Source organism: Vitis riparia, chromosome 9 (genome assembly GCF_004353265.1).
Source record: "Vitis riparia cultivar Riparia Gloire de Montpellier isolate 1030 chromosome 9, EGFV_Vit.rip_1.0, whole genome shotgun sequence".
Taxonomy (NCBI): domain Eukaryota; kingdom Viridiplantae; phylum Streptophyta; class Magnoliopsida; order Vitales; family Vitaceae; genus Vitis; species Vitis riparia.
Window position 1 is genome coordinate 18,594,062 of NC_048439.1, and position 25,737 is coordinate 18,619,798.

Consider the following 25,737-nt stretch of genomic DNA (forward strand, 5'->3'; position numbering starts at 1 on the left):
TTATTTATTTATTTATTTTATTTTTTTGTCTCAACAAGATGATACAACTAAAGTCCAATGTAATTAAACTAAAATGTTCCTCATAGTCATGTTTTTTATAAGTTCTATAACAAGATGAAACGTTGTTGAATTGACCTTAGCTGTTAACTCACTCTAACTCCAAGCATAAAATCAATGAAAATGAATAAACATAAATAACATCAGTAAAATTAGCTAAATAACATGAGTACTAACACAATAATATCCTTAAATGATTACTACTTCACCACCTTTCTTGAGTCCATATAAACACTCAAATCTAGGTTTGGCTTTATCAAATACACAACAACCTTGTCTAGTACTATTCCTTTCTTTGATATATATATGTGTGTGTGTGTTGGATAAAAGTATTTTGGCTTGGTATATGGCTAAGATGATTGCTCAGCTTAAATTTTTATACAACACTCTAATCAATTGCACTCTTTATTTATGTGTCATGGTCTTGGCTTGATATTGGTAGCTAGTTGCTTCTCTTTTGGATGATTAGATTGGGATTCTAAAATGAACTCAATGAATATTTTTCATTTTGTAATATCAGTATGTCTATAGAGATCTTTTTTGGTCTTTTAATGAGTTTCATTTTCCATGACTTGTAGTCAGCCTTTACCCTGATTGAGTGGATTATATAAATGCCCATGCTACTTCAACTCCTTTGGGTAAACCATGTGGATATTTAAAAATTATTGCAATGTAATGTCATAAGTTTAAAATGTTTGAATCTATTGAAAAAGTTGAGAATGTTGCTAAAATGTGTCCTTCAATTGATGCAATAGAAGCTAATGCCACCAAATTCATATTCTCCGACCATGCAACATCAGGTTCTTTAGGATTGTCCTCTACAAAGGTAAATTTAGTTTTTCTTTTCCTAATATATTTGTTAAGTTAAAAATCTCTGAGTAAAATGTGAGTATAAATTTTATAGGCATAACTTGTGGCAGGTAGGCCTTGCATTACCAACTTGTTTTCTACACATCTTATCTGTTTGACAAGGTGATCAAAATGTTGCTTACTTTGATCACCTTTCTTTGTAGAGGATTTACATACTTCATATGATCCTCTTAGGTGATTTATTTTTCAATCCAATTGAATTCCAGTGTGTTATCAATCATCTCCTTTGTGTCACTAAAGCTATGGAAACAATGTTTGCCGTTTTAAGCATACACCATGTAAGATACCCTAATCTATTGCTATATTTGCCAAAATGCCTCCAACATGACCTGTCAATTTATGGTGGAAGCCTATCATGAACATAAGTCTTGACTTATATTCTAACTTCCTGCTTTCTCAATGCAATTGTATATAATTCACGCTTTAGATCTGATTTCATTTAATTTACATTGTCTCATTTAGTTGTGATACAAATTTTTTTCAATAGCATAGATACCTAAGTAGCTTCTGAATGTTTTTCTTTTATGATGGTTATATATTTTCTAGGTTTCCTTAGGAAGCCTAAGTTGTATGGCCTTGGAGGAAGTGGCTATTCTTACAACCTTGTAAGATATATGGTGAAAAAGCTTATGGATCCTTTGAGGACGAAAAGAGATCAGTATTTGAATTTTCGGAGAATCTCTTTGCTTACTTGTGAATGCAAATTGCCAAGGAGTTATTTGGAGATCCTTAACTATCATTCTACAAGATTGGAAACTAATCTATTTCAAAATTAAGCAAGTCATGAACATACAAGGCAGGTTGAGGGGGTTCCTTTCATAGTTTTTTTTAAGCTTAATTTAGATAGATGTTCCTTAATAAGATGGGTATTGGAGGACATAGTTAGGATCAAAGGAATTAGATTTTTTTTAGCTTTTTCTATAGAGCTAAGTTTGGACTAGCTATTGAAGTATGGGATTCTTGCTTTAGTTGAGGGTCTAAAATTCCTAATAGAGTTGGGTGTCACCAATGTAGTACTATAAAGTGGTTAAGCAATAACTTTGTCTTGTATGACAAATAGTTATAGAGGGTCTTGATGATTTGACCATCAAGTGTGAAGGATTATGGACTTGAGTAGGGTTCCAATTAGGTTATTCTTGTAAAAGCGCAGTTAGTAATCAAGATGTTGATAGGTTGGCTAACATATGAGTTTCTACTCTAGATGATTTAGTTGGGAATCGTATGCCTCCTATCGATTTTGGTACTTTACCTCAATTGGCATGTACAATCTTTTCATTTTCTAAGGATTTCTCATCATTCTCTCTTTTAAACAAATTCTTACTATCATTTAATAAAATACAAATATAGTTTCTATTAAGAACAAGTACCAAGAAGGATGAGTTATCCTTCAAGCAAACCTCAAAAAGAAAACACAAACAACAAAAACAATAATAATAATAATAAAATAAAAAACCTTGTCCAAAATATCATAAAATAAATTGTAGATGGTAAAAAGTTTGCCTTGAAGTTCCTTGCAATCTTGAAAACAAGCTTCTACATTAACAAAGAAAGAATGTAGATATTCATATACAAATGCAAGAATCAAGACGAATAGTTGAGACCCAAAAAATCAATTTCCACACCCGAACGCCCTCAATAACTAAATACAAGGAGTTACAAATAAATTAATATGGTTACCTATAAAAAAAACAAAAACAAAAAACAAATAAATGAACGTGGTCCCAGGAATTGTTAAATTTTTATAGATTCATCTTTTTTATTTTGATAAGGTTGAAAGTAAGGGCCATGGAGATCTCAATTTGAAACATTAAAGAAAGGTCTTTTTACTCCATAAAAGAATTATTGTTTCTATTTTTTTTTCCCCTAGGAATACCTAGAACAAAAATCTTATTAACATAAGGAAAGTATCTATGCATGTTGACATATCTACCTATTGGGTGTATGAGTTGAAGAAGAGTTGGAAAGGTTTAAGCAAATTTTGGAACACATAAATCAAATAATTTTATTGTAGACAATTGGTTACTGCATCTCTAGGAATTGTAATTTTTTTTTTTTTTTTTTTTGTCAAAGATTCTAATGACAAGTACATTGTGATACAAAGCTGATACAAAGCTATATGAACTAATATTGTATGAACTAACCGAAACCAAACTCAAAGTTGATATAGAGCATTTAGAAATGGTAGCTACTGTAATTGCAACAACTGCCAACTCCAACACTGGTCTTAGATTGACTCCATTCTTAGGCCAAACCCGGAGATCTAATGCTAACCAGCTTAGAGATATTGTTCCTATAGGAAATGGAAAGTTCACTATGGTATTTCAATTTCATACATTTAAATTTCTTATGATGTTATTTTATACTTTTCCAATTTGCTTTGTCTAGGTGTTGATTGAGGTTTGCGTTGGATTTTTGGTTCCGATGGTCCAAAATGGTTAACCTTAGCAAGCCAACAAAGGATTAAGAAATCTCACCGTTTTATATATATATATATATAGGTAAAAGCACAAAAAAAGTATATTTAAAAATAAGATGACGCCTAACGGCCAACCAAACTCATACAAGAAGTATACAATAGGCATTAAAAAACAACAAACAAAAAAAAAAAAACAAATCTACCCTCAACTAGAGCCCAACCAAAAAAAAAAAAAAAACTGATTAAAGATTAAGGCCCTTCAACTATACACGGCTTAGCCCAAGACTAAAAGTTACTAACAAAAGAAAATTTCAATCTTTGAATTGAGAACTCGTCGTTTTCAAAAGCAATTTTATTTCTTTCTTTCCAAACCATCCAAAAGAGACACATAGGGGCTGCTCTCCAAACCCTTCTTCTCTTCTTGCCCACAAATGAACCATGCTACCCAAGAAGGACCTCTTTAACTAACAAATGAAGAATCCACAACACACTAAAAATGGTAAACAACAAATCTCACAAAGCCTTAGACTTGGAGCAATGAATTAGAAGATGATCAATGGTCTCTTCAACATCACAACAAAGGAAGCATCTATTCAAGAGTGACCATCCCCTCTTCTTTAGTTGATCCAAGGTTAAAACTTTACCCCAAGAAGCTTTCCAACCAAAAAAACCCAACCTTATGGGGAGCATAAGAGCTCCAAGTAGTGTTGTACAGAAACGGAACTACACCACTGCCGTCTAAAATACTATAAAAAGAATTAACAAAAAACAACCCATCCTTGGCCTTTTTCCACTAAACCCTACCCTTCATGTTGTTGACCACCTTATTCCCTTGTAAGGTGACAAGGAATCTCTCCATCGTCTCCATCTCCCAATCATTAACCAGCCTAGAAAAACAAGAGTTCCATATCCCTCCTTCCCCAAAGCAACCCACACCTCAACCACCCATTCCTCTTTAGAAGCAACCAACTCAAACAACGAAAGGAATGAACAACTTAAAGTGTCGTCGCCACACCACTTATCCTCCCAAAATCTCACTCTTCTTCCACCCCCCATGAAGAAAGCAAAATTGTTCCTCATTAAAGGACATTCCTTCCTAATTTCCTTCCAAAACCCCACACCATACCCCTCTCTCACTTCCCAGGTACACGACCCCCTTTTTTCTACGCCATACTTCCTACTTATCACTTGTTTCCAAAGAACCCCATTTTCTTCCCCAAAGCACCAACTCCATTTACCCAAAAGGGCTCTTTTAAGATTAGAAAGGCTTCTAACACCCAAACAACCCTTCCTTTTATTAATCAAACAGCCTCTCACTTTACCAAATGAAGCTTCTTCTCCAACCATCTCTCACCCCAAAGAAAGTCCATTTGAATTTTCTCGAATCTCATCATAAAAACTGGAGCTTTAAAGTAGAAGCTACTTAAGCTTCTCAAGCTTGCAAATGCCACTAGGAATCTTACTCACCAAAATTGGATTTTCAGATAAATCAAGAACATGATGAAATTCCAAAAAATAGAAAGAACATTACATGAAACCAAGTCGCTTCCCAAGTTGACAACTTGTAGATTCTTTAGTGACCCTACGCTTTCTGAGATCTTCCCTTCAACATGGTTTCTGCTAAAATCAAGCGCCCTCAATGAGCCAAACTCAAAAATCTACTCTAGGATTGTACCCCAAATGAGATTCAAAGTCTCCAAAAAACTACACTAGGAGAGATGGAGAGGAATGGGTTGGTTGAAGAGATTGTTAACAAAGTTGGGTTAAAGAGATTTTGGAGTCCACACAGAGAAGCGAAGATTTCACCAGAAAGGTTCAGGCTTTGAACGTTGAGAGAGGTAACAGAGAGAGGTGGAAGCATTGGATCTTAAAGTGGCAATGACAAACACGGCTATGATAGTGAGGAAGAGGTGCTACCCATGGTAGGTATGACAATGAGCGGGAGAAACAGAGATGAATTGAAGGGAATGCTCGAGTTTCTTTTGTTGAATCAGTCGTCTTAGATTGGGGTTAAAAATGAGAGGAAGTCAAGAAATCTTGTTTTGGGAAATTGTGAAATTTTGGGAAATTTTAGATGGGCACTCTGTTCGGGTAGTGACGAAGTTAAAAGAGAGAAAAAAAATGTTTGGGAAATTTCAAACTATAGTAATTTTTATTTTTATTTTTAACCCTTCTACCTGCTACGCAACGTGGATGTTGACATGGAGACTAGGTAAGGGCAAATTGGGCATAAAAAATCCACTTAGCACAAAGTGTACAAAAATCCAATATTTTTCCATATAAACATAGGAACTTGGGAATTGAAAAACTTAGGTTCTAAAAAGTTAATTATTTCCAAATGGGCATGCCAAAACATACTTTTCCTTTTGTCGATTATAGAGAGAAAAGTATCCTTGGGTACCCAAGGTGCATGTCATCTCATTTTTTGTACCTCCAAATCCCAAGACATCGTATGAATCTCTTTGTACTCATGATCATAAAAAACTAAAGGAGTAGAATGTAAACGAGTCAACTTCTCCACAACAAAGCTATAAGAGTACATTAACTAAACAAATTTAAAATATATCACAATTTAATTCTATAATTCAAAATTTTGATATATTTGTTAGTATACACAAATAAATAAAACATTTCTTTTACCCTTGTAATACTCCACAATGCCATTTTATCTATATTTATTAGTATGAGTATCTTTAGTAAATTTATCATAATTATAAGATTTTTCTAAAAAAATTTATGGGTATGTACTAAAAGTCACCCTTATATTTCTATTTGAGCTTAGTCTTAAAACATTTTTTTAAAAGCAATATAAACTCTAAATTATGTCTAATATCTCTTACTGAGATTTCTCATCAAAAACCAAGAAAGACCCATATGAAAAATGCATAGACAAATTAAACATATCCATGCATATTGTATAAAAACTCACACTAATATTCAAGTGTTGATGTTGATTATATATATATAAAAGAAATTTCAGGATGATATTCATGTTGAAAACCTCTCAAATTTCAACATCATAATCATTCATTCATTTGTTTGGGTTTTTATTATTTGATTGAATAAAGTGAGTGAATGGGGGCATTAAATTTATAGGGGCCTCACATAGCCTTTTTATGGAACCATGACCAAAAAGTCTAGAAGCCAACATTACTAATATCATTCATTCTGAATAATCAAAGACAGCTTCAACATGATCCCCCCAACTTCAATTAAACTTGTCTCTATATTTCTTTTAGATATCACCATTTCGATTGGGTTTTAAAGAACTAAACTGTTTGAAAGAGTTTAGTTTGGTGTGAGAAAAACATTATGGCCTTTTAAGGAAACAGTCCTAAACTATTTTGGTTCTTGAGGCCCATAATGAAAACTCAAAGGTCTCATTCAACCTTACTCGCTTGCCCTTGTAGGCCATGTTTAGAGAAAAAGAAGGGAATATGCTTGACCTGTTTGCAACACTTAAGCAACACAATCCAAAGAGTTGGAGAGGATGAGAGGCCTTGTGCATCCTACAAGCTTAAACATTTAAGAAAATTGGTTATCAACATAATGTCTGAGCTTTGTTTGGCAGGACATCATATATTTGAACCTCATCGAATATTTGTTTCCTCAATTTGTTGAGTCAATGTGGAAACCCAAAAGAGCTGAGCCCATGCATTTCTCTATGCGAGGGTATGGGGCTGCACATGAGGGTGTTGGAGAGTATGATATCAATTGTAGAGCTAAATTCTATAGGTTTAAAGCTTTCAGAAAAATTGGTTGTCTAACACAAAGAAAGGGCCTAACAAAAATGGGGGAGCCTTCAAGCACTTCAACAAAATGCCAACCTTTTTTTTTTTTTTTTTCTGTGAGCAAAAAACAGGAGGAAGCTTACATTTAACATTTCTATACATACAGATCAGGTTCCTTGTTCATGAACTATTTTCATCAGACCATTTTAGAGTGGCGACATCATCCAATGGCCGATAATTTTTATGCATAAACTACAAATTGAAAATATTAAACTCACCTAATAACACTTTCCAAAGCTGCATCCTATTTTTCCTAGTCATCAATGTTCTTCATGTATTCTTTTGAAAGTTTGGTCTCCATTATCAACTGCTGTTCTTTGATGAGAGAGTAGCCAGACTCAAGTAAAGCATCAATAGTTTGCTGTTCAACCAAATGCAACAACTGCTGTCAGTCTAAAAATTAGCAGATTAGTTATATGCAGTTTGAAATTCAAGAAAAGAGAATGTATAGTGCTAAATGTTTTAAAGAGTTCATCCATTCGGAAATGAAACTAATCCCATCGTGGTGCTGATCCAAAGGTCTTCATCTTCGATGGCAGTCTTCTTCTTAAGAAAACATAATGCTATTCCAAATGCTCATTGGTAAGAAGATTTCTATTTTTGGAACAAGTAAAAACTTGTCCACTAATGATAGCTGTAAGTATTTTTTTCTAGTTTGATTTGATTCTACAGATGCACTATTTTTCACTGACATCTGAGTGCAACAGCACAAAAAAAAAAAAACTCATTGTTTGTTTAAAAAGGATTGAAAAATACTAACCTTCGGTGGAACAAACACAGGAAGTTCTTCATCCTTCCTTCTCCTGAGGAGTTTGTTTCCGAGATTTTCAAGACCTCCAATATCATCCACCCACTGCCATAACAAAGAGTTAGATAACAGATGTGTATAAGTAACAAATGCTAATTTAAGTCCATCTGTTGCAGCATTTTGACTACCTAAAAGCTCTTTTCAATTGAAGTTGTTATAGTGTGTTTAGTTCACAGCAACACTCTACAGCAAAGAGATTTGAGACTTCAAATTTTTTTCTCTCAATGCAGATCAGTCCTGATGCATTTGCAGAACTTATATGAACTGGAATCTGAATTAAAATCTCTTATTTCATGCATTTTCTCAGGAAAAAAAAAAGGCACTTTACTAGAAGGCAACTGTACCAAACCTGAGTTACTGCTTCATAAAATGCTAACAGATTTTGAGTTCCCAGGCATAGCAAGATATCCCCTGTTTGTTTTAAGTAGTTTGTTACTGATTTGTTGGTATTCCCTATTGATAAGGGACGTGTTGTTTAGTTTGATCTATTCTTTAGTCATAGACCATGTTTCTAGGATTGTTAAACGTGGGTTACTTTCAGTTCTGTTTGAGTTATCTTTGTAAGGCTATTTATAAGCCAGTAAGTTATTTATTCAATCAATAAGATATTCTCCCATTTCTTACTTTTTAATACACAGATTTCTTAACATTTGGTATCAGAGCCACATCACTAGGCCTGATCAAAACTTGAGAAGAAGCAGTCTTCTAAGCGTGTAGCAGTAAGGATGGCAACTAAAAGTAACTTTGTGCAACCAGCAATTCCAAAGCTTGATGGACACTATGATCACTGGTGTATGCTCATGGAGAAGGAGCTTGATAGAACAAGGGATCCCTACAGCAGAAGCAGGGGCAGAACTCACTGAAGGACAAAAGAAGGTGATTGAAGATGCAAAACTGAAGGATTTGAAGGCTAATAGTTATCTCTTCCAAGCCATTGATCGATCAGTCCTGGAGACCATTCTGAACAAGGATACAGCAAAGAGCATTTGGGACTCTTTGAAGCAGAAGTACCAGGGGACGACACGGGTGCAACGTGCACAACAACAAGCTCTTCGAAAGGAATTTGAGGTGCTCAACATGAAGGTAGGGGAATCTGTGAATGAGTACTTTGCTTGAACCCTTTCTATAGCCAACAAGATGAGGGTTCATGGTGAGAAGATGGAGGATGTTGTGGTCATTGAAAAGATTCTGAGATCTATGACTCCTAAATTCGACTATGTTGTGTGCTCTATTGAGGAGTCTAATGATCTAGACACCTTATCCATTGATGTCCTACAAAGCAGTCTTCTGGTGCATGAACAAGGCATGCATGGCCATTTTGTGGAAGAACAAGCATTGAAGGTTACTTATGAAGATCAATCAAGAGGAAGAGGACGAGGTTGTGGTGGATTTAGAGGAAGAGGAAGAGGTAGAGGCAGACAAAGCTTTGACAAGTCTACCATTGAGTGCTACAATTGTCATAAGCTTGGACATTTTCAATATCAATGTTCAAACAAGGAGACAGAGACAAAGGCACACTATGCAAAAGCTAGTGGAGAAATGTTGTTAATGGCACATGTGGATGTCAAGGAAGCTAGTAAAGAGGAGTTATGGTTTCTTGACTCAGGTTGCAGCAACCATATGTGTGGCAAGAAGGAGCTTTTCTCTAGGCTTGATGAGAGTTTCAGCACTTCTGTAAAGTTGGGAGATAATTCAATCATGGCTGCGATAGGAAAAGGAAATATACAAATGCTTGTGAATGGAATTGTGCAGGTCATCACTGAGGTGTTTTACGACAAGTGTGGGATAGCTACAAGAGAAGGGGCTTGCAATTCTCATACAACATGGGAAATGTAAGATTTATCATCCAGAGAGGATTAATCATGGAGACTGCAATGTCCTCAAATAGAATGTTTATCTTGCCTGCTCAAAAACTGCTAAAGGAAGAAATCCGCTTTTCTTCTCTTAGAGAGGATCAAGCTCGGCTTTGGCACTTTAGATATGGACATTTAAGCTTCAATGGCTTGAAAACTCTTCAGCTGAAAAGAATGATGAATGGACTGCCACGATTTCAAGCTCCTTCGAAGGTGTGTGAAGACTGCTTGGTAGGAAAACAACGAAGAGATCCATTTCCAAAAGAGAGCACATGGAGGGCTTCTTAGATTCTTCAACTGGTGCATGCCAACATTTGTGGACCAATCAATCCCACTTCAAATAGCAAGAAAAGGTACCTGATCACTTTCATTGATGATTTTTAGCCGCAAAACTTGGGTTTATTTCTTGGTAGAGAAGTTGGAAGCTTTCATCACTTTCAAGAATTATAAGAGTCGTGTTGAGAAAGAAACTGGTTCATATAAAAGATGCCTTTGCACTGATCGTGGAGGAGTATTCACATCACACAACTTCACAGATTTTTGTAAGGAAAATGGCATACGTAGACAACTGACAACTGCATATACTCCACAACAGAATGGTGTTGCAGAGAGAGAGAACTGAACTATTATGAATATGGTGCGAAGCATGCTTTCAGGAAGAAAATTTCCAAAAACTTTCTGGCCTAAAGCAGTCAACTGGACTGCCTATGTTCTGAATAGAAGTCCAACTCTGGTAGTAAAAGACATGACTCCAGAAGAAGCTTGGAGCGGATCTAAACCATGAGTTGATCACTTCAGGGTGTTTGGTTGCATATCACTTGTCCATATTCCTGATAGTAAGAGGACTAAGCTTGATGACAAGAGTGTGAGATGTGTTCTACTCGGAGTTAGTGAGGATTTGAAGGCATATAGATTGTATGATCTAGTCTCTCAGAAGATAATAGTAAGCAGAGATGTGAAGTTTGAAGAAGAAAACAGTTGGGATTGGAACAAGAGTCATGAAGAAGCCATTATAGCTGATCTAGACTGGGGAGAAAGTGACAAAGAAGTAGTCCTAGTTGATACCCGATAAAGGAAACATCGAAGCTGATCACCACGACAATACAATGGAAAACATGGAGGGTAATGATTCAGATGAGTCAAATGAAGAAAATCCACTTAATCCTAATGAAGGAAGAATCAAAAGGCCACCACCTTGGATGAGAGATTACAAAAGTGGAGAAGGTCTATCTGAGGAAGAAGACAATGCATATCAAGCTTTGTTTGCAGCCAGTGATCCAGTCTCATTTGGCAATGCTGTGGAAAGTATGAAATGGAGAAAAGCAATGGATGCAGAGATAGAAGCCATAGAGAGGAATGATACATGGGAGTTGACAGACTTACCTGCTGAAGCAAAGAAGGTTGGGGTAAAATGGGTTTACAAGACAAAGCTCAATGAGAATGGAGAAGTGGATAAGTACAAAGCACAGTTGGTAGCAAAGGGTTACAATCAAGAATATGGGGTGGTTATACTGAGGTTTTTTCACCTGTAGCTCGGTTAGATACAATTCGAGTGGTGATTTCTCTTGCAGCTCTAAAGGAGTGGACAATCCACCAGTTAGACGTAAAGTCAGCCTTCTTCCATGGTGAACTAAGTAAAGAAGTCTTTGTCAAACAGCCTCCTGGCTATGAACAGAAGGGCAATGAGCAGCAGGTGTACAGACTGAAGAAGGCTTTGTATGGACTTAAACAAGCTCCGCAAGCTTGGTATAGTCGTATAGAGTCCTATTTTATGAAGGAAGGATTTGAGAAATGCCACTATGAACATACTTTGTTCATCAAGACTGGAAAAGGAGGAAAGATCTTGATCGTGTGTCTCTATGTGGATGATCTTATATTTACTGGGAATGATGAAAGTATGTTCGCTGAGTTTAAGAAATCCATGATGCTTGAGTTTGATATGAGTGATCTTGGAAAAATGAGATACTTTCTTGGCATTGAGGTGATGCAAAGATCAAATGGCATCTTTATTAGTCAGAAGAAATACACACAGGAGGTGATGGAAAGGCTCAACATGGACAAGTGCAATCCAGTTCACAACTGATTACTACTCAAAAAGTGTTATTTCATAGCTTGTAATTAACTCTTATAAACACTTTTGAGTAGTAGTTATCACCTTTTAACCCAATTAACATATTAAGGACCCTTGCAATCAATTCTAATCAAATTGTGTTAAGTTTTGGTGTTTTGATAGCTTTTTGATCACCAAAGCAATCAGAGATTGAGGAGAGTTCTTTGGAATCCATGGCAAAGCAATGGAAAGCTCAGAAACATGAAGAACCGAAGCTTTGAAGTCCTTTTCCATAAGCAAATCCGGAATGCAAGGAGCAAAAGATGTCCGGACAGGGCGTCCGGACACACCATCAGATGGCGGCGGAACATGGGCTGTGGCAGACTGTCGGAATGACGTAGCAAGGCTTGCTCACTTTAGTCAATGATCCGGACAACATATCCGGATAGGATATGCTATTGTCCGGGTGTGATGTTCACGAGTGCCGTGTGCTTCTCCCTGAGGGAGTCCGGATAGGGGAGCGCGTCACATGTCCTCTTGGGGAATCCGGATGGAGTTGATCCGGATAGCCATGCGCACTCCGTGTCATCCGGGAGAGGGGTCCCTACACCTTGCACACGCAGACGGTCCCCCTTGCGACATAGCTCATTCCACCCGGGGGAAGAATTCTGTCTGGCCGACATTCCACCTTCTCCGGATATCTCACATCCGGATGGGAGAGGAGGACGTTTCAACTTCCCCGGTCAGACATGTCTGGATCCTCTGAGCGAATATTTCACATCCGGATATCCCACAGCCGGATGGGAGAGGAGGACGTTTCAACTTCTCCGGTCAGACAGATCCGGATCCTCAAATAGCGCTTACCCGGAGAGTTTTTCTCTCAGTATACAGTGTCGCGGTGTTCTCCTGAAGCTTCCTGATATTTCCGACCGACATCTTGAGATATTTTGCTTTAGATATTTGTTGTCTAAATCCCCAAAGTCTCCTTGTAACCCACCTATCATAGGATTCTTTAGTCTTTAAGTAAGAACAAAAGGGTGAATAACCTCATATATATAGTTTGTAATTTTCTTTACAAATGATTATTATGTAATCAGCGAAAGGAAGATATATATTTTACAGAGCACTTGCTATGTTTTTCCTTGATATATTTGTTTTCTCGTTAGTTTTCTTTCTAGCCAAACAAGCTCTGAGGAAGTTTCCTCAGAGAATGAGTGGCTAGACTTTTAGTTCCTTGGAGTTAAGGTTGTCGGGAAAGGTTTCAAGTGCAAGAATTAGTAGCTTTGTGGTTTCAGCCATTAAAGAAGAGAAAGTGTGATCCTTTAATGATTTCTATGTTTTTAGTTAACTTAAAACACCTTCAATTCACTTGAGCCAACACTTGGTAAGGCAAGTGATCTCCGTCCATGGAGATGCACTAGTTTTCCTCTTGCGAGCTTTTGGGAAGTAACTTGAAGGTAGGATTTTCTAGAATTGCCAACACTTGGTAAGCTTTTGGACTCCAAGGAGACATCCATTAGTTATCTCTTGCAAGCTTGGGAAGGGAAGTCCAAAGTTAAAGATCACCTTGAATGGCAAATGCTAGGTGAGAGGCACGAGCCATTGCAAGTTGCATCAGTGAGAGGGATTTAGAGCTGAAATCCATTTAAAGGATACATCTGTACAACACCGGTTAGAGAATCGACTATATGTTAATTCTCTAATGCAAGGAAATGAACCAAATGACCGGAGCTCTGTTTTTGCATAAGGAACCTCCCCTGTGAACCCAAACCTCCAAGGAATGTTTTTCTTCAAAAGTAATTTCCATTACTTTCTTTTTAGTTAGCTTTAAACAAAACCTCATTTAAACAAAGTTTGTGTTTTATTTCTTAAGCTAACCTTGAAATGAAAAAGCACCAATTCAACTTTGAATTGGTATCAGTTGTGAGTTGAAAACCCTTCCCAGTGAACGATCCTAGAGTCACTATGCTATATTAGCTAAAGCTATCCTAATGCATGGTGATATAGGTTATAAATTTTGTTGATTACTCTCTCAATCAAAAGAGCACCAGCTGGACATAAATCAGCTGAGACACCAATTGGGAACGAATCAACAACCCTATGGTTCCTGGATTCAAGGTTACGAAAAATGGAGATGGAGTGAGGATTGACAGTACTTTCTATAAGAAGATTGTGGGAAGTCTTATGTATTTGACTGCCACTCGACCGGATGTTATGTTTGTGGTGAGTCTCATCAGCAGATTCATGGACTATCCTCCGAACTTCATTTGCAAGCAGCAAAGAGGATACTAAGGTACTTGAAAGGTACCATTGATTTTGGTGTGTTCTAGAAGGAAGTGAGGAACTGATTGCCTACATAGATAGTGATTATGCTGGGGATTTAGACGATAGGAAAAGCACTTCAGGTTATGTGTTTACGTTGAGCTTAGGAGCAGTGTCTTGGTCCTCGAAGAAACAACCTGTAGTCTCCTTGTCCACTACTGAAGTTGAGTTTATTGCTGCAACTTCATATGCTTGTCAAGCAATATGGTTAAGAAGGATATTTGAAGGTCTCAGCTATGCTCAACATGATTCCACAACAGTCTATTGTGATAACAGTTCAGCGATCAAGCTTTCTAAGAATCTAGTGATGCATGGTCGCTGCAAGCACATTGATGTTTGTTTTCATTTTCCTTCGTGAGCTCACAAAAGATGGAATTGTAGAGATGGTTCATTGTCATACACAGAAGCAAGTTGCTCATATAATGACTAAACCTTTAAAGCTTGATGCATTCTTGAAAATACGTGATTTGTTGGGTGTTTGTTTGGATCCTGGAGTAAACTGATTGCTAAAGCATTCAGTTTAAGGGAGGATGTTAAAGTATTTTTTAAGTGGTTTGTTACTGATTTGTTTGTATTCCCCATTGATAAGGGACGTGCTATTTAGTTTGATCTATTCTTTAGTGATAGACCACGTTTCTAGGATTGTCAAACGTGGGTTACTTTCAGTTCTATTTGAGTTATCTTTGTAAGGTTATTTATAAGCCAGTAAGTGATATTCTCCCATTTCTTGCTTTTCAATACACAGATTTCTTAATACTAGGTAAGTGGGTGAATAGTCCAATTGTCTATTATTAGCTGGTAGAACCAAAAATATTAAATAATATTATTTCACTGAAAAATAGTAGAAAATAGAAATTTGATTTTAAGAGGTTAGAAGGAGGTTATGTATCTCTTTGAATAGTTTGCAAATTTGTATTTTCTCTCTAGGAAGAAGTATTGGGCACGTTGTATTTGTAAGTGTTGTGTAAGAAATGTGATAAGCATATAAAAATATAAAATGAAGAGTCTAAAATGGGATTAGAGGATTGATATAGTGGTTCTAGCCTTGTAGATCAGCAGATAGCGGTAACATGGATACCATAAACAACCTGTAATCAACTCACAACAAAACTTCAATCAACATGGAAACAAGTTAACCTCAAACGTGTCTTCACACACTTCCTGCACCACACAAAACTTTGCTCAATTCAGAAAGAGCACAGGTTCGTATTCAAACATTCCTACGCAACACCCAACTGGCTAATTTGTTGGGCCAACAGCCACTATATGCCTGACGACTATGTCTGATACATACCTCATAATGGTAGTATTTATAGGAGACGATTTTGAAAAATATGCAGGCAAAAAAATAAAATGGGTATGAACAGGAGACATGCTTCTGGTTGTAATGTTTGACTCCATCAAGATGAAACATAAACAAGTAAGACACATGTTCATGGGTGCATATGTGTTTGTTCACATTCCAAATTTACAAATACTGTTGTGTCTACTAGCAGGATAATACTGTTCTGTCTACTAGCAGGGTTATGAGTAACATCAATTTTTTCCTTCATCGTGTATTCTAGGACTTGGAGACAAAGCAGAAAATCAGTATGGTTAACAAGAATTGTGGCCTTTGTGTCCTTGATCACCCTGTACTTATCCTCCCCAGCACATTTGCAAGTGATGGTTCAGTTGAAGTTGTGGCATAATTCTGAATCTACTACCTGTTTTACAGTACTATCAACATACATTAGAACTCCTGGCCTTGAAAAAAGAAATGTCTGCTTAGCACGACCAAAGTCATCATGACCCTGATGCTGCCGATTCTGGAAAACAATTAGCCAAAGCATATACATAGCTACTTAACTCTGGAGAGAGACCATAATTGTCCCTTCCCTGGAGCAGGAATCACATCACTCACGAGGTATTGGGAATACGCTTATTGTACTCCCAACCCAATGATTTAAGCCACCTCATTCTTCTCTCTTCAACTTATATAACCTCATCCACAGATAAAGTATTGAAATAAAGCTACCTAAGGTGATATAACTGCCCCCTCTTCTTGTAAATTCCTTTTTTCAGGACAACTCTAAAACCCACTAGCCCAGCTTTGGAGAACCATGGAAAACCATGGATACACAATTTGTCTGTGATAAACTGTGTATCAGGTAAGCCCAGGACTAACTCTATCGCACCCATTCTCGAGCAAGAATGCCTGCCAATTGAGCAGCATGCCTAGCCTCTTTTCTTGCAACACATTCAAGTATTGTTTCTTAGTGTATACAAAAGTACAACAACTGGCATCCAATATCCAGTCGTCATGAGAAAGTGTCACTTTTAGAGACTGTAGGGGCATCTCGAAGATTTCCATCAGCTACTGCCAGAGATTTGTTACCTAAATCATCTGTGTTCTCTCAAGAGTGTCTTCCTTCTGCTGAAAAACCAAGCAGCATTTCCACCTCACAAGTATTTATGAGCAAGGACATCCTAAATGTCCTTAACAATCCACAAGAACAGATGCCATTGATCGATTTAAGCAACTAAGACATAGTAATTGAGTTTTGACATCCCACCTTCCATAATAGTCATTAGGGCTGGGTTCTTTTATCTATCGATAGAAGAGCTCATCTTTACTCAATTAACAAAATGGATTATTGTTTCCAAGCAAGACAGCTTCCACTAGTTCCAGTAGAAGATCTCCACAAAAATCAGGTAATTCATTAAAAGAGATATCTAACCTATCTGTCTATTAATACTTCCATTGTTTGATCAATCTGTGCCTTCTAACTTCATGTTCATAGTATATAGAGATTCTAATTATGAGCACTAAAATGGTCCAATCCACCACTAGGAACCTCCAAAGACATTTGGTTAACTTCTAACACTATTAAGCATCTAATATGCCAAAAACTTATTAATGAGTCAAGGGTCCAGAAACAAGAAAAGAATATCACATACAACCAGCATTAAATTATTCTAGCCTAAAAATGAATTACCAAAAAATTAAATTATTCTTGCAAATAATATTGGAATTATGAAGAGAAATAGAAGAAGAAAATTATAATGCCATGATTTACATGGCAAATAGCTAATAACACTATCACAAATACAATATGATGGTAAATAGGTGATAAAAAACTGAAAAATCCTGGTCCATGAGAAATAATTTCCTGGAAAATGTGGCAAAGAATTTCCATGTTTCAAGTCAAAATGTCATTTACCTTGGAGATTGACCGATCATATGTTCGGGACCTAAGAGCTCCATAAAAATCCAAAGCTGCCCAAAATGGAAAGCTCATAATTCTTCAGTACACTTCCAATCAGTGTTAAGTCAATGGAATGCAAATCAATCATAACACGTGAAAATGAAGAATATAGGCATATTTGAGTACCAACAGAAGTTCTAAATGGCAAATATAAAACTCAAAGTACAATGATAACAAGAAAATCAATAACAATAATAATATCATGCTAATTTTAGAAACTATTTCTGAATATACTGAAAAATAGACTAAAAAACAATCAATAAGATATTGATGGATAGTTGATGTGTTGATGAACATTTTGATGTTTAGAAAATTCAACTATTCACAGAAGCCATTCTTCCTTTATACCTTTCCGTTTTTGTGTAGCTTCCTCTTGAGAAAAATACATAAATCTACACGTATTCCCATGTATCAGCCACAGGAATGGATACATCCACATGTTAATAGAGTTTTACTACACTGGTGATAGATTGAAGGGCGATGTAACTCTGTATCCATGTCTCAAATCAAATAACAAAACTCAAAACAAATTCAGTTTTGTATTAATTAATAAATAGGTCCAATCTATGTTTCTATATCATTTACAAAAAAATTTAAAATTTAAAATTTAAAATATACATATATATTGATTGCAATCCAAGGGCTATATTCCATAAAGCCTTTAATTTGGCCAAATCTTTGCTAGTCTTGTTCAAATCTTTGAAGTTTAAAAAGATTGAAAATACCTTGTTTAAATGGTACGTGTGCTTGATGAACCACCAAAGGGATTAAATAAGCATACCGTGCAGATGTATAGGATGATCCTAAATTTAAAACAACATTGTTTTAATGAAAAATTTTAAATTTTTTTTACCATTCTCTTAATGGAAGGAGTTCCTTTTTTTCTTTTTTCTTTTTTCTTTCCAACTTTTAACTTAGACAAAACTCAAAGCTAATTTCTCGATCAACTTTTGAAACCAAATTCACTTTTGAAAATTTCTATTATTTGTAACTTAAAAAGAAATCAAAGTACCTAAATTTCATGCAATTTGATTGAGAAATGAATTTACTACAAATTAGCAAAATTTTCATCAAGAAAATTGAATATAATTGATATAAGTTCTATTTTTAACCATTTTCTGTCTTATTTCTTAAGAAAAAGTAGATTTAAAATTTTTTGAAGAATTCTTACTAAAAAGAAAACAACAACATAAGGACCAATTGATTTGGATAGGAAACGAGTCTAAAATGAATCCACAAATTTTAAAAATCAAACAGATACTTAACCACATGCAGTCACTATGTTTGACTAATAACTCATCCATTTCTCAATAAAATTAAATTTGGTAAATTTTTTTAGATTCTTCATTCAAAAATGAAAATAGTAACACTAAAATCATAAAGTTAGATAAAAAGAGTTTACTATATTTTTTTCAAAATTGAAACTCTTTTTTTTCTTTTCTTTTTTTCTTTTTTCTTTTTTTTTTTTTTTTTTTTGATAGGTAAATAAAAGATTGTATTAGTAATGCCTAGAAGCGGCAAAAAAAGTACACACGAAGCATACAAACAACGCCTAAGAAGCTAGGCAAAAAGAAAGACGAAAACCTTTCTCCTAACCAAACAAAAGCCACTCTATAAAATCAATCATGGACAAAGAATGATCCTCTAAACACACCCTACCCCAATTCATAAAAGTGTACAAAAAAGAAAGTTTTAAAGCTTGGTCGAACCGTTCTGTGTCATTGAACACTTTTTCATTTCTTTCCTTCCATAAGGTCCACATTAAACAAAGGGGGGGCAGCCCTCCAAGCCTTTTCCTTTCTCTTACTCACAAAAGCACCATGTCAACCAACCAAATTCCTTTTGATTGAGGAGTGCAGGACCCACTACACACCAAAAAGGGAGAAAAGCAAGCTTCATAGCATTGTAGCCTTCTTGCAAAATAGGATCAAGTGGTCACTGGTTTCCTCTTCCATTTTACACAAGTAACACCTATTCGGCATATTCTAGCCCCATCTTTTGAGTTAGTCAATGGTCAAGATTCTATTCCAAGATGCTTCCCAAGCAAAAAAGCTTACCCTCATCGGAGCCCAGGACCTCCACATAATACTCCAAGGAAAAGGGTTTACTAGAAGCTCTTGTGAAGGAGCGGTAGAGTGATCTAACAAAAAATGAGTCGTTCTTGCTATTCTTCCAACTCAAGACATCCTCCACATCTCTATTCAAAACCAAAGGATGCAGTTTCCAGAATAAGCCCTCCTCCTCTTTCATTTCCCAATCATTAAAGTGTCTTGAAAACAGAGGATTCCAGCTGCCCACCTCCCCGCCCTCCTCCCAAGCATCAAACACCCACTCATCCTTGTTGACCGCCAACCAAAACAAATTAAGGAAAGCATCTTTCAACGTTTGGTCCTCACACCACAAATCCTTCCAAAATCTGACCTTCCTCCCATTTCCTACAACAAAGCGGGATCTAGAGCGAATACTTTCCCAATCTTTTCTAATAACTTTCCACACTCCCACACCATAGGCTCCCCTCACTTCTCTTGAACACCAACCTCCTTCCTCTACCCCAAATTTATCTATGATGACTTGTTTCCACAAAGAATGCCTCACTACAGCAAATCTCCAACTCCACTTCCCAAGTAAGGCTTTGTTTACAAGGTTGCGAATACCTAAGCCTCCCTACCTCATATCAGCACAAATTGAACTCCAATTCACCAAGTGCGGTTTTTTCACCAAGGCACCACCGCCCCATAAGAAGTCTCTTTGAATCTTTTCAAGTCTTGTACGCACCTTCCGCGGAATGAAAAAGAGAGATAAAAAGTAAATTGGGAGACTTGAAAGAGTGTTCTTTATCAAGGTAAGTCTCCCCTCCTTAGAGAGATGTTGCCTCTTCCACAAGGACAAACGTTTTCTGAATCTCTCTTCCACTACGTCTCATACCCTTGATGATTTGAAAGGGGAACCCAAAGGAAGACCCAAATAAGAAGTAGGAAGCTTCCCAACTCTACACCCCATCACCGAAACAATATTCTCCAAAGAATTAATACTTCCTACAAGGATAGCCTCACTTTTATCCCTGTTCACTTTTAAACCAGAAATTGCCTCGAACCATAAGAACACCCAACTCAAGTACCTCAGCTACTCACTATTGGCCTCGCAAAATAAAAGTGTGTCGTCAACGAACAGAAAATTGAGCATATCCCTTCCTACTCCACAACTACTTCCCACCTTAAACCCCTCAATTAAACCCCCACTTCTGGCTCTGAACAGTAGCTGGCTGAGAGCCTCCATGACTAATATGAAGAGATAAGGAGATAACAGGTTGCCTTGTCTCAAACCCCTAGTGTTGCAAAAAAATCCTGAAGGGGTTCCATTAATTAAAACTGAAAAATTAGCTATGGAGATTAATCCACCTCTACCCAAACCCCATCTTGGACATAACTGACATAAGGCAATCCCAATTAACATGATCAAACGCCTTCTCAATGTCTAATTTCAAAAGGAGACCAAAGAAATTATCCTTCAACTTGGAGTCTATAGCCTCATTTGCAATAAGCGCAACATCCATAATCTGCCTATCCTGAATGAAGGCATACTGGAACTCTGAAACCACCTCCCCCACAACTAGTTTCAGCCTATTTTCCAAGACTTTGGCAAGCAACTTGTAAAGGCTCCCAACCAAACTAATCAGTCTGAAATCTTTCACCTCTTCCGCACCCTCCTTTTTTGGGGATCAAAATGAGAAAGGTGGAGTTTAGACTCCTCTGAAAAGCGTCAAGGCGGAATAAGTCACCAAAAAAGGCCATAATCTCGTCTTTGGTAAATTCCCAGGAAAATTGCCAAAATGCCATAGTGAAGCCATCTGGACTAGACACTTTATCGCCGAAGAGGCTGTACAGGGCTTCGAATACTTCTTCTTCTTAGAAAGGCACCTCTAAACTTCTAGACCTTTATGTCCCCAAAACACGAAACTGTAGATCCCTAATTTGCGGTCTCTAATCCTCATTTTCCGATAACAAAGTCCAATAAGCCCTACACACCCCAGACTTGATATCTTCCTTGACGATAAGTGTGACCCCATTAATTTTCACCTTTGAAAAAAAGTTTCTTCTCACCCAGGCATTGGCCATCTTATGAAAAAACCCGGTATTCTTATCTCCCTCCTTTAACCAGGTTTCCCTTGATTTTTGTCTCCAAGAGGTTTCTTCCATTAAAACACAATTCTTGTATTCCTCTAAGTCCCCCATTCGAGCCTTTGCTTCCTCAATAGACAGGGGATTAACACTCTCCTTGGAATCCCATAATTGAATTCAAGAGAAGGCTTTTGATTTTCTAACAGAGACATTACGAAAAACTTCTTTATTCCATCTTCTTAGATCCCTTTTAAGAGCCTTCAACTTCTAAGCAAGACAATGGCTATTGGACCCTACAACCGAGTACCCAGTCCACCACTCTCTTACTAGCTTTTTGAACCTATCCGACATAAGCCATATATTCTCAAAGCAGAAAGGAGTCTTGCCTTTAACCCTCCCACCCTCCAGAGAAATGGGGCAATGATCAAAGACGATTCTAGGGAGAGCATATTGAAAGACACCCAAAAAATGGTCCTTCCACTCGTCGGAGACTAGAAAGCGGTCCAACCTTGATGCTGCTTGAGAATTAAGACCACCATACCAAGTGAATTGACCACCAAAAGAGGACAGATCCTTTAGACTCAGCTCCTCAATGACCTCAGAGAACCTTCTCATCTCTGTTGTCAGACTGAGCTCATTCCTTCCTTCCCCTGGAAATCTAATAGAGTTGAAATCCCCCCCTACGCAGCAGGGATCATCCCATAGGCCTTTAATTGCACCCAATTCTTCCCAAAACTCCTTTTTTTCCCTCGAAAAGACTAGTCCATGGACACCAATGAACACCCAAACAAAACCATCTTCCATATTCCTAAAATGACCCGAGATGGTGAAACCACCGTGCTCTAGCTCGAAGAGATCCAGAACCCTGTTGTACCAAAAAATCAGAATGCCTCCTAAGGCACCCTTAGCATTAATTGCACCCCAGTTCGTAAACCTTCCAGCACCTAAGCTTTTCACCACCTTTAATGACATCTCTTGCACCTTTGTTTCTAAAAAACAAACGAAAGCTACCTTCTGGGATCTAACCACTAACTTAATCATCCTCCTTTTCTCCCTATTGTTAAGGCCTCTGACATTCTAAGAGAGGATTTTGATCTTCATCAATCCATTGGAATCAGTTCCCAATTGTTCCTACCGCTCCTTCTATTCGCAAGTACAAGCTCTCCATAGCTAACCATGCAATCCAATCTCTTAACCTTTCAACGCGTAATGTAGACACCGCTTTCTTCTTCCTTCCTTTACAAGGGGTTCCCCCACCAGCCGTCCTCTTCAACTTCTTCAGAAGCAAAACAATTTTTTTCTTCACACCCCTTAACTAGCATTCCCAAGAATCTACTAAAATCTTTGAAATTAGAGAGCTCCTTATCAAATGGCAGATCCTCTCCAAAGGAAGCCTTCTCAGGGAAAACCACCTCTGAACCATCTTGCAGAACCATAGAGAGAGGCCCCTTTACAGTTTCGGCCCTTACCTCCAGCACACCCTCATCCCGCTCGGAGGATCCTCCCCAAAACTTCTGAATCAGTGTTGTCCCTCTGCATTCCCTGCCCAAAAAAGGAGAATCCAGCACCCAAAAAGAAGTAGAAGAAGAAAAAGGCCCTTCCTCCCAAGAAGAACAGGACCAAGAAACCGTACCTTGGAATCTAAGAACTTCTTCTAAGAGAGCGACGTGTCACGGGCTTAGTCTTTTCCTAAGCTCATGCGGCACTTAGACAAGTCAAGACCCTTGTTCTTGCTAAGTCAGCCTTACTCCCAATGCTTAGCTTGCTAGACTAAGATGCTCACAACTTGGAAGCTTTTATTACTCAAAGGAAAGTTTACAAGTGCTTTGGAACTCACTTGCTTGGTGCCTTGGCCAAATGAGACCTTCACCTATTTATAGGCACCAATGGAACTTTCTGGAACCTTGGAGGGTTCCTTACAAATCATGAATATTCTAGAACAACTTATACAATTCTATGTACAAGTCTATGTACAAGAATATACAAGAGATCTCTAGAATTCTCTAGAAAGCCTTGGACTCCTCTCATTCCTTCCACCATAGTGTAGAGATGTGTAGACATCTCTAGACATCTCTAGAACCTTCCACACTCTTCCCACCAATGGCTATGTGTAGGAATCTCCAAAAGCTTCTTGGGCTCTATATAAACCCATGGGGAGGCTCATTTGAAGCATCCTGTGACAAACGTCTGCTAATGGCTTTGAGTTCGCCTCCAAAGCCGTCGAAAATGACACACAAGGATCGGGACCTTAGGGAGAAACCATCATGGTTAACGAGAAGCTAGGGCATCAATCATGGAGTGCTTCTTTGGGAGGAGAGTGGAAATTCTCCCCTCCTTTTAAAAGACAAGCAGGACCCACTTCCAATTGGGCCTTGCCTAAAGAAAGTCTTTTAAGGCTACCTCCAATAACAAAGCCCAACATGGCCCGAAAAACTAAAATAAATCAAACATTATTACTTCAAATAAAAGTTCTCCAATCAGAACTCCATAAGCAAACTCACATTCATCTAAATATCCACTAAACTCAACAATTTCAACTTATTTTGAAAAATAAAAAGTTAGGATTTGACATTCTTAATTTCCCAAATTAAAATTCCGAAAAGTAATGAATTAATTCTAACAATTGAAGATACACTTCTATCATAAATTTATAGATCAAAATATGCACTAGATACAAATAAGTGAGTAATCAATGAAGTTAACCTAGAAAAATTCCAACATTTTGTCAGCAGCTGAACATGATTAGAAATTGTGATTAGTACCCAATTGCTAATTTCCTAACTAATTGCAAAATTAATCATTATAAACTTTTGGAATTGTAATCCATTTTAGCATTTTTTTTTTTTTTTTTTATTGGAAACGACACAAATATTTATTGATAGATAAAAATAAGTACAAAAGAAGGATGAGGAATCCTCCTGCCAAAGAAAGCTAACTAAAGAAAAATACACTGAAACACAAGCAAACACTCTAAAAATTCCTCTCCCTAAGGAGTACACACTGCTATCCAATCAAGTTGTATCACATTAAGGGGGGTCCCCTTAAAAACCTTGGAACAATAAGCCCAAAGAGAAGCAAGGAAAACAATAGAGTCCCAAAGATACTCTGAATTCCTTGCTTTATCCTCAAAAATCCTCGCATTTCTTTCCCACCACACAATCCGAATAAGAGCGGTGCTTGCCGCTTGCCACAAGGCTATCCCCCTCTTAGACGAACCAAATCCATTAAATTTGATGTGCATCATGTCAAGGATGCTCCTCGGGGGGACCCAATCCATCTTAGCTAACTGAAATAGTCTGTGCCACAACCCAATCGTCAAGGAGCAATGAAGAAAAATATGATCAGCTGATTCCCCATGCTTCATGCACAGAATACAAATATCCGGACTAAGGGCTTTGTAGGGTCTTCTCACTTGTAGCATGTCATTAGTATTCACCTTCTTGTGTGCCACTAACCAGATGAAGGACTGCACTTTGAAAGGAACTTGAGAATTCCAAACGAACTTAGAAGGAAAAACCTGAGGAGATCCAGAAAATTGGGATAAAGCTAGAAAGAAAGATTTAATTGAAAAAAGCCTTGAAGAAGATAAGGGCCAAAATCTGGCATCTGGAACCAAAGGAGATAAATGCAATCCATCGAGAGATCGCATGAGGCCTTCTAAGTCCTCTATCTCAGAATCTGACAGGTTACGACGGAAATTTAAATTCCAAGAGAAAGGACGAGTAGGACCGAGAACTGAAGAAATAGGTATGTTTTTATCCAAGACTACTCTAAATAGACTTGGATATTGAGAACCCAAAGGTTGGTCCCCCCACCACAAATCTTCCCAAAACCGAATTCTTTCCCCATTTCCTACCACAAACCGAGTAAACGAGGAAAACTCCTGAAAGACTTGAGTAATAGCCTTCCAAGGACAGCGATGTGACCATCTGACTAATGTGTTAGCATCCCAACCATTGGAATGTGAACCATAAATGCTAAGTATGACCTGATGCCATAGAGCTGAACCCTCTCTAGGGTACCTCCACAGCCATTTCCCTAAAAGAGCGAGATTCCTCATAGAAATATTCCCAAAACCCAAACCCCCTATTTCCTTCGGTTTACACACGACATCCCACCAGACTAAATGATCCTTTTTGCCTTCCCCAATCCCTGACCATAAAAAATCCCTCTGCAACCTCTCGATTTTTGCAGCGACTGAAGC

General features: G+C 37.4%; 1 protein-coding gene across 1 annotated transcript in view; it reads right to left on the bottom strand.

The window, feature by feature from the left end:
• Positions 1 to 7,153: 7,153 nt before the first annotated feature.
• Positions 7,154 to 25,737, bottom strand: part of LOC117922200 (ribulose bisphosphate carboxylase/oxygenase activase, chloroplastic-like) — a 42,494-nt gene continuing 23,910 nt past the window's right edge. The window contains exons 10-12 of the mRNA XM_034840246.1: positions 17,371 to 17,426; positions 7,895 to 7,987; positions 7,154 to 7,495 (exon numbers count right to left, since the gene is read on the bottom strand). Coding sequence (XP_034696137.1) covers positions 7,388 to 7,495; positions 7,895 to 7,987; positions 17,371 to 17,426 — 257 coding nt within the window. The 3' untranslated portion in view covers positions 7,154 to 7,387. The remainder of the gene's footprint in view (positions 7,496 to 7,894; positions 7,988 to 17,370; positions 17,427 to 25,737) is intronic.